We start from the raw sequence: 14096 nt of genomic DNA on the forward strand, positions 1-14096 counted from the left end.
AATTTCCTTTTTCTGCATTTGATCCAATGAGTTTAAGCCTAAGCTATTTTGCAGTTATGTTTTGAAGAACTATATTTTAAAAAATGAATGATGCAAGTAGATTGAAAATTGTTCTGTTGCTTGCTCTCTGTATTCCAAGCCTGCATAGCATAAAATTTGCAGCCACTCTCAAAACTCAGTGATACAAAAGTACACATAAAACACAAATGTTATTACTTCTATTCCTTAAAAAAAAAAAAAAAATCCAAAAATTATTTTCCCAGAAACCAGTAGGTCAAAAATAGAAAGATTAGATTTGGAACTAGACTGTTTTAATTATTCAGCATGGAACATGTTCCCCCACATGCACTCAAGCTTTTAACCGTGCAAGTGAAAAAAAGGACAAGTATTAACACAGTTCCTGACAGCCTCTGGAAGGATCATGGTACATTCAGCCACCTCAGCAATCTTGTTGAGAGAACAGCTCCACAAGTAATTCCACTGGCATAACTGGGAGAATGGGAAAGCAGAGCCAGGGAGCAAGAACAGGTGACAATGTGAGTCAGGCTCAGAGATTATTATTCTATTAATCATCTGTGTCACTCCAAAGAGAACCATTCAATTGTGCCTTTAGTTATAGTTTAAAAAATCCCTTTACAAATCAGGTTGCTCCAAGGTCTCTTATCTACTGCTCCTGCTGCTTTCCAAGGCTGCAGCATCCTGGCGCTCCCCAGATACCCTGGGGCAGCAAAACCAAGAGAACCAAGTCAGGTTTGGGTTGTGTTACTGGAGAGAGGCTCAAGGAAAAGTAATATCTGGCACAAAAACTGTTTGCAGAGAAATAAATTGGCAAGTGTGGGCAAAGTACCCGATGCCCTTCTGAAGGCCAAGGCTAAGAGAAAAGAACATTGATTTGTAGAGAGGCAAAAAAAAAAAAAGAGGAAATTTCTTCTTTCTTTCCGTAGGCATGAGAAAACCACAGGATCTAAGAGCCCCTAAGTGTCTAGAAGTAGACAAAGTTCCTATATATTTTCCAAGAAGGCTATCAGCTCTATCCTTTGTCCAACACATCTGGACCGCTCAAAGCAGCTCTGTCCACAGATTCGTATTGTTACCATCTATTAATCCAGACAGTGAGTTTATTCCTTCACTAAGTGTTTATCTGGCATTTACTATTATTATTATTACTGATGAACAGAAAAGTTTCTATTTGTTACAGGTCCTGATTTATCTCAGCCTCCAGCTCTAAGGGTAAGGTGCACTCCATCAAATCCCTAGCCTCACTTTTGAAGCTAGCAGCAAAAGCCACCTGACATGGCAGTGCCCCGGCTATCTGTCTACTAAAAGCTGTAGACAAACCACCACAAATTAAAGCACTGATGTGAGAATTAGGAGCTTTACTTGTACCAACACAGTGTCTCTGCAGCACACCGAGGACATTTCCATCTGGCTGTTGTGCTCAGAAGAAAGGAGCAGCCTGTACCTCCTCCTGCACTCACTCCTGCCGAGACACCTTGACCACCCTCCACACCTTAGAGGGGACCAAGAGAGGTATGTTAACCTCTGAACAGACCCAGCCCTTGCTGTTAAGCAGGCTGATCTGACCTATAATATTAACAGAAATCTTAAAAATAGTTTTTTCAAGAAAAATTCAGATTCTGCTCCAGCACCACTTTTTGTATAGCACACTGATGCCATCAGATACCAAAGGTGTGGGTTGCAAATTAGCAACCACAAATGAAAAGCACTACACAGGAGGGAGGCACAAATACATCTGAATAGGGACTGAACAACATATTAGTAATAGTTGCTATTTCTTAAAGGCAGCATATAAATAGACATTTCCAAAGCAACGTGCACTGACTTGCAATACAGTTAGAATCCATATACCTTTGTCTTGCTGACAGTTACTTAATCCTAAAAATTGTAAATCAGAGTCCACACTACCACTCTTCCCACATGTCTGCGTATATCCAAGCATTCCACACTTCCGTGAAATTTGTGGCTGATGAGAGCCCATAGCACCTTTCAAAAGAAAAAAACAAGTAATTAGATAAAAACTTAACATATGGCATTAAAATATATGTAATAATATTTAATATTGAATTAAGACTCTCTGTCTAACTTCCAGTGTAAAATATAAAAAAATCAAAGTATTTAATTTGAGTTTCTAAGCAACCTTATAATACCGTTCATACACACAAAAAGGACAAATGGCTGGCTGTTCTTCCAGGGCACTTTTGCAATGAGTTTCTTTAGAGTGATGTCACTCATAGCATAACAGTGAGTAAACCTGGCATGCCACACATGCCAGCGCTCCTTGGGAAAAGCAGAGAATAGAACCTTCTGCCAAGTGAAGAGAAGAAATCAGGCCTTGTCTTGCCCAGCCTTTTCACACGCCTTTTGCTATTAAAATACAAATCACTGAGTTTATGTTGCTAGTGTAAATTAAGTGGAGCATTATGCCTATAATCTTCTACAGACCTGGTTTTCAAAAAAGTGACATTTTTCATCCTTTAAAACAAACTTTAGAGCTCACTCTCCAGATAGCTTTCTACCCTAGCTGTTTATACACCGCAAAAAGATAAAAACATGCCAATGTACAATATATATGTGCTGATCTGCTCTTCTGAACAGCCCACCATACATAAATACAATCTTCCCGACATGTTGCCCAGTTTATGGTTTGATACTTCATACCCTGCCACCACTTTCAGCTGACTCCTGACACCATACCTTTTACAATAACAACTGCTATTTTAGCAAACAACGTACTCCTCCTCAAAAGTCAGTAAAATTCTGTGTCTCCTTTTAAGTTGCTACATTACCTGCAATTCACATGGTATTTTACAGTGTGAAAGAACTTTGGCTGAATTACTCTATTGCTGATCTACATGGTACTTTTCCCTAATTCTGCAGAAGCGGCAGAAAGCTCTGTATCTCAGGGATATCCCGAGCCCTTTTCTTCAATACATCTGTCCACGTAACCACACTGTATCTTTTGGGTCTTGCTGTCTGCAAAAAAGGCTGATCTATAAACTCTCTTGTGGCTATCTAAACTAGTGAAAATCTGTGTGTGTACAGCAGGAGTGGAAAACAGCAGTTCTGAGATGGTGTACACTTCACCAGGGGCAGGGATAGGACTGCTGCCGCTTGCTTCAGCTGGAGGCGTAGCCCTTTGCCTAGTACTCAATTCCTTGCAGTAAATGAAAATAAATAACAAAACAAATAATCAACAGATGTTAAAACATGCTCATGAAGCTACAAATTCATTCTCAGGTTCTTCTAAATCTATTTTGTAAATGGGAGGTCAAACACATTTTTGTGTCAATACTTACCAGCACAAACAGAAGAATGCTCAGAGTTAAAATCTATACTATTCTGAAATAAATTCCTTGAAGCTCTTTTTCTACTAAAAAATAACTCATCACTGACTGGTTCTCCTTGAGAGGGCCTTAACTTTGGAGAATGAAGAAAATCATTAGATGTAGAGAACTGTAGGAGAAAGGAAAATAAAGAAACAATCATGTGTGTGAAATGAATGCACAACCCTTTTCTGTAAGAACAGCAGAATTACCCGCTTAAATGTCATCTAGACCTCATCACCACGCAGACCTGTCTCTCTTTATAACAAAGCTACACAAAACACTGTCAATATGTTTAAGAAGACAGAATTGACAGAAAATTTTTCTTCCCTATCACTCAGACAACGGAAAGGAAGAGCGTGTGTACATTGAGCCGTATCCACAGAAGTAAATGGGTTTCATCATGCATGTATCCACAGATAAAGCTTAATGAACAAAGAGAGCAAAAAGCAGAAAAGGTTATTTTAAAAAAAAAAAAAAGCAGACCCCAAGAATGGTGACAGCAGACCAGAGTAGAAGCTCCCAGTGCCGGCTGTCCCCAGCCTCCCCCGTGTATTTATTCCTGTGCACTGCAGTGGTGTGGGACGTGAACTGCAAAAGGCACCAAAATTAGCACCCATGGACAGAAGCCATCCAGCCGTGTATTCCACAGTGCCCTGGGGTGACTTGCTGCTGTGCCACCAGGGTGCCAAGAAGGGGCGAGCTGTCCCCAGTGCCCCTGGCACTGACATAGGGCTGGGACATGGCTCAGTCTGCCTTCAGCCTCACCCTCCAGCAGCCACCTGCCTAAACCCAAAGCACTACCCAATTTTCTAAAAAGAACTAATCCTATTTCCCAACACTAAACAGTCTCACCTAAGCCTTCAATAAGAGATGGGTAAGACAAGATATGAAGCTTTTCACCATCGTGAAACCAAGTGTGACGTTTGTTGCAGCACGGCCAGGTCAGTGGCTTAAAAAATCAGATCCTTCACATGAAAAGACACCGTGTGATAATTTTTTTAAATCCTTGAAATTTAGCACTGAGCACCACAGGTCATCAATACAAAATGCCATGACTTCCTTTGTTAGTAAAGGCAGTTGATTTTTAAATGCAAAACACTTTCACTAAAGTTTTCTTTAAGAGTTAGAAAGCATTTTAGTTGGTTTACAGGTTGACACTACTCACACTGAAGGGGAAAAAAAACCAACAAAAAAATAGTAGAGAATTGCCCTAGTCATTAATTTTAAAAATTAAATGTTAACATTTTAAATTATGTAATTAGCTATGTAAGTGTTTAAACAGACAGCCGCTACTTGAGGTGTGAAAACAGCACGCTTCAGATTTACTTTAAAAGCTGCATCTGGCAGTATCAGCACCTTGTAATGAGAACTGGTTATAGGTAAAGGAAACATCTGAATCATATAATTACTTAGCCAAGAAAAGATCATGCTTTATATAAAGGTTTCTTGCTTTCCGATTTAATTAGTAAAATCGGTAACTTAATCGCTTCCTGGCTATATTAACTCTGCTCTGCCCTTTCACAGTCAAGGCTCCACACAGAGGTCAAAAGAGAAGTCTGAACAGAAATGGAAATATTTATTCAGTATTGGAAAGAACAGCATCATGTTAAGTCTAGCACCCGCCTTTACTCAATATACTGGTTGTGTGAATGGAGAATTTGTCATCTAACACATACACAGTACATTCATTTACAAAAATACATAATTTTTAATTTCACTGAAGATCTTAGTTGACCGTAACGATGGATTCTCAGACTGGGAACTTCACATAAACTCTTGCAATACGGACCTGCAGTTCTCCATCAGTCCGTAACTCAGTCATCTCCTCAGTGCACAGCGTCCCACACAATGCAGCTTGTGTTGGACAGGGAGAACGCCGTCAGCGCCCAGCTCCGCAGGACACGGCATGCCGCGCTGCGCCTGCAAACGGCCACTCTGCTACATCCTCCATGCGCCGGGAGAAATCGCACAGTGATTCAACAGATTACAATGCCTTGAAAGTTAAATGACTAGGTCAAATAAACAGCAGCTAAATGCTCTGGTTTAGTATATTGATGGAGGTTAATTTAATACCATAACAATTTTTTTCACAAAAGCATCACAAAATAAAGCACAGACAACTTGAAGCGGCACAGTCATGACATGAGTTGCATGACTACGAGCGCATACACTAATTGTTTTTAAAATGTTATAAAATTTACTGTGTCACATATTATCCTAAAAATGGAATTGTTCCTTGTTACAGCATATATACTTAAGAGTTTCAACAAAACCTTCAGGACCCTCCCAAGTAAAGGTGATTCACAACACGTTAGCAAGATACACACACAAGGCAAGAGAAATTAAATCTCCATACCCAACCAACAAGACTCCTCTTGAAAAAATAAATGCCACAATTCAAACTTTTAAGTAACGTATTTCTAGTTTTCCTCCTCCTCTTCATTGAAAAACGAAAACAATAACTCACACAGGGTACCTGTTAGCAGTACATAAATAAGTGAAGCAGCAATTTGCCTGTATTTCCATTCAGTGCTTTAAAAACCCAGCTGGTTCCCAAAGGAACCGCGGTTCTTCCCTGCATTGAGTGCCAAGGTACACAGCTACGTGGACACAGGCTCTCAGATGAGACAGCTTCCCTGTTCCCAGAGACATCTTTGGTTAATAAAAATGGCATTTTTTTTTTATTTACTTACAAAATGGCATGTTCCAATTTACTGTTACGTACTGCACTTCACGGGCTCAAAGTTCAGCAGATATGACTGAACTCATCCGCATAGCAAAGTCTTCAGCCTGAGGTATTTTAAGCAAACACACTGAAATGCTCATAAGCTTAAAAATTTACATAAAACCTTCCTTCCTGAAAGCCGGTGCTAATGTAGGACCAGACTTTTTAATTGGCTTTCAGGGATTTGACTCTCACTTAAAATATTTGCAGACAACTGCTTAAAGCATATGACAGCGAGGGAAAACTTCAGGAACCTTGATACAAAATGGATCTGTGTAAATCTTATTTGTGATGGAAGAACAGAGGAATCCAGCAGGTACAAAATTACTAGTAAGGCCAGAGCAGGAAATAGGAAGCTTTGCAAAGAAAAAAAACGCAAATTCCGATTGCTGGGTATACAGTAAGAACAATGATTTAAATCACAGCAGTTGCACCGATAACCCTCAGTGCTATGCTGGCTTTTTATCACCCAGGTACCCTGAGGGACACCAGTTTTACTTTACAAATGAGAAAAAAAGAAGAGCAGCCAAATAGGTGAAATGGTTTGTTCTCCAAGTTATTACAAGTTGGGACAAAAGAAGAGATGAGAACTCAGCATTCTTGCTTCTGTGATCAACCGATCAGAAAACATCACTTTCAATCTATGTATCTTTCGGTCCATAAATAAACGTTACTTGCACAAATTACTTACACCTCATCTTTCCACACAGACAAAACGATATATGCAGAAGGAGCAAAATGCACAAAACTAACATGATTGTACAGCTTTGTTCAGTTGTTCCAGCCCCCGCTACAGGAATAAAAACTGTCTGCTTTATTGTATGCAAATTATAATTACAGTGATTATAAATTTCCTAAACATAAGCATGCAGGGTGGTGGCAAATAAATGCAAACCTACAGCTGCCAGACCTTTCATTGACGTAGACCCTGTCAAAGGGATTTCTCAAAAGGTTTCAGGTTCATTTACATTCCACTAGTACCACCAATGTCAGAAAATTTTTTCATCCATCCACCAAATGAAATATTAACTTGGTCACCAAAGCACAGCGCTTGTGAGTGACCCATCACTGACAAATGCTCTGTTCTTACATTCCCTTCCCAGCTGAGCAGTGGCACTGGATGAAACAAAAGGTTCTCCTAACCAAATAATACCCAGCAGCCATCAGTAACGTGTGACCAGGGAACAGATTGACAATAGCACAAGTATACAATGGTATCTCCTCAAATATTCTCCCAGCCTCCAAAAAACCCCACAACTCTCGTCCCGGAGATGGACACTCAACTCACAATGAAAGGATAACTTCATCACACAGGCCTCTGTGTCCCTTTACTCCTCCTTATCACTGTGGAAAACAAAGAGTATTTGCTTCATAAAACTAATTTCACAGATCATTTGAACACTCACTAAGGTCTTCATAAAGTCCACCTATTGAGTTACCTGGTTATCAGATCAGTATGTAAATGGCAAAGAATTCCACACATATTGCCAAACAGGGCAGCTATGGTAAATTGCAGAGAGTTCAGGTATACTTTGTAACATGGTTTAAAACATCAGTAAAATGTTGAAATGCTTTTGCTTCCCCAGCAAAGGGCACTGCTTTCAACAGCAGGTAAAGGGACCCACAGAGTGTGTTCCACAAGGAGAGATGTTTTCACAGTATTGGGGTAAGATAACTCTAATCCTGCAATAATTACTAGGCACGCTATGTTCTACACGGAGCACATAATACATATGTTTTCAAAATACATAGACTTTTCAAGGTAAACACAGGAAGGCTTAGCTACCAAAAGATCAGTGAGGAACACCCAGCACACTATTAGCCAATTTTGTGGCAACCAGTTTGTTTCTCGTGTTTCAGCAGGGCAGTGGAGCTAGTAAGGTCTACACAAGTAGCAACGTTTAGTTCTTTAAATTGTACACCAAACTGCAGAGTGGTTTTGTTCTGATAGCTTGCTTAAACTGGAATTATACAAGATGAAAGTTAAAAAGGGAATGGGGGATTGCTAGTACACCGTCCTTAAACTCATTTCTGTGACCCCTCACAAACAGCACAAGCTGCCAAACCACTGGAGAATGCAACGTGTTTGGTCACAGCAAGCTAATTTCAATTACTTAACGTCAGCACCCAAAAGATCAGTATATCACGTCAAGTCCTAAAGCAAACAACAGAAACATTTTTTTTTTAATAGGATCTAGTCTGGATCAGATGGGAATTTTTTATACTTTCAAAAGCTAAACCTAAGGAATGGGAGCAGACATAGCACATCAGTGTCTCCAGAAAGAGAACGCTCACTTCAGCAACTTCAGGCAACTTTATCCATTGGATTTACAGGTAACAGATGGAACACCAGGAGCCTGGCTCTACCAGCTTGAGACTGGAAATGAACAGGACCTTACCAAAGTACAAAGGAAAAAATTCATGGGGTTATACACTTTATTACCAACCTGTGCTGCCAAGTGTTTCCCATCTCTAGCAAACAAAGTGTTCCTCTGGTGCTGTTCTAAGGCTCCTGTATTTGCTTTAGAATATGCTGCAGGTACTTAAAAAAACCAAACAAACCCAGAACAGTTACCAGTTTATTAATTTAGCTAGAAACCAGAGAAGCTTCAGCCTACCAAGGCAAGCTGAGTGGTGACAGTAACTACCTGTCCCATGTAAGGAGGCAGAGGTCAGGCTACTCAAACCTGGCTTTAGAAGAGGACAGAGTCAAAGGCAGAGTCTGTCCTCAAGCTTTGACAGATGTGTGCAGCTGCCAAGAACCAGAAGCGCAGAAGCACAGATCATGATGCTCTATTTGATAAACTGAGGTTTGGCTTACAGAAAGAAAGAAAAATGGAAACCTGAGGTGCTGTAAACAGCTTTTAAGCCATAAGCCTTCAATTTCAATATATAAAGCACTGAAGCGTGAAATCACGCACTTTAACAAAAGATACTAGTTGGCAGAAATAAGACCCACAGATTAAATAAAGACTGGTATAAATGTTTTATTTAACAACCTTTTTAAGAGATGCATACTATATACCCCATGAGTACCACATTTTGAGAGCACACCTCCAGACCAAACACTGCTGAGCTATGTCACTGGTGCCATTCCAGCAGAACTCCGTGCCTCTGTGACTTATTCCCAGTCAGCCACAGCATCAGGGCAAGGCAACTCCTTGGGTGACCACACAGTCCTGCTGCACTCACCACTTCTCTCCAGGCCTTTGATTGCACTCTCTGGCTCTGAAAGAGACAGCTGGAGGCACTGGTTTCCTGAGAAGAACCTTGCAGTGTTTACCTATCCATCCTGTTTTCTTCTGCTGTTACAACTAGGGAGGAGACTCCTTTCCGAGTGCAGAACAAAAGCATCCTTTGGAAGCTGGGGTGGTGGCAGTTCAAGCACCTCTTGACTCTAGAGCATCTCACTAAGGTGTTTTTAATGTTGAACATAACTACAGTCTCCTGAGAATCTAGCAAATTAAGAAAAACTCTGTGCTTGCATCTCTAGTGCCAGGCTAAGCATCACTCGCCAGTGGTATCTCGCTGCTCGAGGTGGCAGCCACACGTGTGACCACAGTCACACCTGGACTGTGCCATACAGAAACACACCGTGCAGGACGGACACCCTTGGTTTATTTTATGTCTGTCAGCACAATTGGATCATTGTTCTGAATCCTGCAGCACAGCTGGCAGCCCAAAGTTTACAGATGGGTATGAAATAAAATCAGTGTCAAAGGACTTCAGGGATTACAGGAAAACATTTCATCAATAATCTAATCTAACATCACTGACAGAAGCTGCATTTAGACAAATCCTTGAAGGCAATGTGCTTTATCACCTTGTATTTTTAGTACACATTAACTTACACATGTTTTACTTTACATCTTATCTGATCAGGAAAGTCTACACACTGCGTTGGACAATCACTGTGTAACATGACCCTAAAAATACTAGTAGAAAAACAACTTTAAACATTAAGCTCATTTCATGCTTCCTTTCAGCCACAGAATGACTCCAAAAGTTAATTTTTAAGCAAATTCATTTCAAAGGAATGTCTGAATTAATAATTAATTTTTTACATTTACATGAACAAATCAACTACCCAAATTTTATGCATGATATACCTTAGTGAAGAGATAAAGAACAAGGAAAAGAACTTTATTTATACAGCTTATGGCAATCTCCTTCAGTTAAGAAGGAATGTCTTCAAGTACAGGAAACACTGTCCAAGTTTACTCATGTCAGTGTGCCTCAAGTGGAAACGCAGTTCACCTACTACTTGCATCGAAGATACATACACACCATGGGATAAAGCAGTTTTCATGGCACAGATATAACAAAACAAGCCAGCAAATACCGTACCAAAAATCACAAAGCCATATAAAAAGATGTCGCCCACCCCGGAGAGCCTTACCATCTATTAAGTAAGACATAACAGTAAGATAAGACAAATTATCATGATACAAAGACAGGGTGGCAAAGTTGTCAACCTACAGAAATCAGATAAATTTCAATACTTAAATCATGGTGTTTATATTTCCTTTGCAGTAAAAGTGAGTCTAGTCAATAGGACTCAATCTCTTGAAAATAATCTCATGCTAAATCAGGTCCCTGGTAACAAAGACAGCTTTCCACAGTCTACTGACTGCACAAACTAGTTCTCCACTGACAGTGGGGCTGCTTAAGCAGTCACCGTTTAGGTAACTAAAATGAATCCCTATTCTTTTCCTCCCTTATACATGATGATGAGCAGCATTTGCTTTACCTTCTAATAAAAGGCCTCCCTGATGTGCTTTTTCAAACAAGGCTGTTCCTTTCCCTCACAGAGGGCAAAGATGCAGTAGCTACATTAAATTATGGTTTTGTCTGTCACAGGAGCAATGTTACAGCTAGACTTATCTTTACAGACATTGAAGTAAAAAGAAATCATTGGAACCTGGAAAACTGAGTACCACCACTATTTCTGAGTGATAAACAAGTGCCACCAGCACTAGTTAAACCACCGCTACTGGAGAGAGATGCATGATGGTTACAGCAGCTAAGCAGACTAAACTGATATGAGACTGTATATAGACACAAAGCTACTCCCTGAGCCAGGTTCAACTTACATTCAACTTACTGTGTCTTCAAGGAGCTTGGCAAGTGGGCAGCTGTTAATCCACAGCAATTTTTAAAACCACTGCTCCCAAAAGCCAGTTGAAGAGTAATTGTAAAACCTCATGTCTGCCAGTAGTACACTCTGCCCACTGGCAAAGAAAAAGCTTCCATTCTCACATGGACCGAACCAAATTTTTAAAACCCACTGAATGCAAAATATTACCTGCTGTATTGTATCAGCCCTCAGATGTTTCTTTGTAATGATGGGAAGAACACTTTTGACATTGTTCACATCAGGTGAACCAATACAACTAAAATAAGCTGGTAATGCAGATGTAATTTTGGTACTGTGTTCATTTATGTCCAAGTCAAAATTGGCAACTTTCAAATTCTATCAAACATGACATCAAATTGTTTTTTTGTCAGGACTTACCCGCATGTAAGCAAAAAGCTATGTGGAGAGGTGTTATACTTCCATGTAAAATGAATTCTGGTTAACTGGAGGTTTCTGGTTATTCAGACATCTTTCAAGTAAGAGTGCAAAAGGCGCATTAACATGTTTCCTTTGGCAGAGTGCAACTGACGAAGTCTTCAAATTCTGACACCTCAAAGTTATCGACCTGCTTCCTACCAACTTAAATATGCAAGAAAACACAAAATGGAAGTGAGAGGCAAACAGAGCAAGTCAGAAAGCAGAGGGAAGAGACAGGAACAAACAGAATCTCTAGGAGGCACAGGATATCTCACAGAATCAGTCATTAGCTGCAAAAAAAAATACTTCTCATTTAAAAGGAATAAATACAGTACATGACAAACAGGATTTTCTCCCTATATATAGGGAGAAAATCCTGTTTGTCATGTACTACTCCATACTGTGTGCGGCAGCAAAAGCAAAACAAGACTGGTTAACTTACAGCTCAAGTCCCTGCACAGCAGCAAAGGAAAAGAGATATGGGAAAGTAACCTGCACTGATAGTCACAAGTAGTCCCTGTTCAGAACAATGCTTTTACCAAATAAGGGCTGAAATTGATTTTGTTCTGATTCTGAAAAAATAGATGGCACAAATGTAACTTCTACATCTGCTCATAAGCAAGAACAAAGTGAAAAATGTGGCATAATAACACAAGAACATATGAACAGACGATCACAAAGGAAAATGTCAATTTAAACTTGAAGTATTTGCACAATGTTATGTAACTGAAAGAGTCTTTCAAGGAGAAAAGCAGAAAACCTGTCATCCCACCACAATTCAGTCACACAGACAAATGTGGGGATGACGAAGAGACAAGCTAAGCGCTTGTCAGAACTAGGAAGCTGATCTGAAAGTCATGTTATTTTATCCTGTTAGGCTTTACATACAGGGGGTAACTAGCTGTCTTACACAAGAGCTTCCAGCAGTTGGTTTACGATTTGCACACCTTTGAGAGTAACACTATAAAACCCCAAACCCCACATGTACACACTTCACACCCCAGATCCCCAGCAGCTGGGCTGGTTTTCATCCCAGTATTATGCAATGGGATTTATGCCCGTAAAGCTCATAGTACACATCTAAAAATACGTATCATAGAATGGTTTGGGTTGGAAGGGACCTTAAAGACCATCTCATTCCAAGCCCCTGCCATGGGCAGGGACACCTTCCACTAGTCCAGGTTGCTCCAAGCCCCATCCAACCTGGCCTTGAACACTTCAAGGTATGGGGCATATATTCTTAAGAACTTTTATCATTTAGTATCAAGGATGTTCCCCAGTAAGCTGAGTAACTCCTCATCAGTGACTTGAAGCCATGAATATGTAGTTCACACCATTTCTAAATGCACTTTACATATGCAACATGAAACCATGAAACTACAAATTAATTGCTTTCTCACCTGGGTTGGAAACTTTGGCTCCACCTCCCCATTTAGAGGGATAAATCCAACCACAAGTACAAAGAGATTTAAAAAAAAAAAAAAAAAAAAAAAAAAAGGAAAGATTTCCACAGCGCCTAAGGGTGAACTCAATAGAGGGCTGTCTGAGGCAGAAGACCTTCCACCACGCCAAGCAACAGCCAGGTTTTGGTGCATGTACTGGCTTGCTTTTTGTCTGAAGTCTACAGAAAAACATGAACCCAGCCAGCACCAAACAGCAGTGCAGAACTCTGCCCAATTTGCCTAGAGAACGCTGGCAATTAATGATTATTTATACAAGTTGCATTAGTCAATACTGAAAAGCTGTTTCAAACAGGAAACCCTTCCTGATCTAAAGGCATTTCCTACATGTCTTGTGCAGACCGTTTGCTTTGTAGACAACCCAGAGGAACTTAGTTGCCTGATTCATCAAGCCAAAAAGATACAGATCAATCTCTTTAGGGGTTGGAATAAGGTAACACACCAACAAAGGACATGGGCATGTGTGCGTACAAATATATATGTGAAGTTCAAGTTTTTATCACTACAATAACATTAACTTGCACTTCTTTTTATTAAGAGACTTCACTAAAAGCTAGCCCTCACCAAGTAGCCCTGTTTATGACCTCATCCAATACAGTTACTAAGCAACTAAGGATTAAATTCTGAATACGTAAACACAGTAGTGAGGAAGTCTTTTCTAAACAGCTTCCAAATTTTAAAAAGATCTACTTGTTTAAACGCACTTGCTGAAGATCAAGTATAAATTAAACCTGTCCAGTTTAAAAAAAAAAAAAAACCAAAAAAAAACCAAAAACGACCCCCCCACCCAAAAAAAACCAAAAAAACACACACAACAGAAAACCCACCACACACAAATACACTCCCAGGTCTTAAATACGTGGACAGTACCCGATACAGATGTCACTGAACAGAACTACTGCCAAAGTAAAAAGGACCTGAATAATTTTTCAATGTTTCCTTCCCTTTGCAGCTGCCGACATGATCAGTAACTGATAAAATCAAAATTCCAGTCAATCAGAATTGCTATT

General features: G+C 39.9%; 1 protein-coding gene across 3 annotated transcripts in view; it reads right to left on the reverse strand.

Annotated features, from left to right (window-relative positions):
- Positions 1–14096, reverse strand: part of TOGARAM1 (TOG array regulator of axonemal microtubules 1) — a 45075-nt gene that overhangs the window by 28798 nt on the left and 2181 nt on the right. For all 3 annotated transcript variants that reach the window (XM_080397262.1, XM_080397261.1, XM_080397263.1), the window contains exons 2-3: positions 3318–3474; positions 1870–2004 (exon numbers count right to left, since the gene is read on the reverse strand). In XM_080397262.1, the coding sequence (XP_080253388.1) occupies positions 1870–2004; positions 3318–3474 (292 nt within the window). The remainder of the gene's footprint in view (positions 1–1869; positions 2005–3317; positions 3475–14096) is intronic.

Source organism: Falco punctatus (assembly GCF_963210335.1).
Source record: "Falco punctatus genome assembly, chromosome: 7".
In the NCBI taxonomy this organism is placed as follows: Eukaryota; Metazoa; Chordata; class Aves; order Falconiformes; family Falconidae; genus Falco; species Falco punctatus.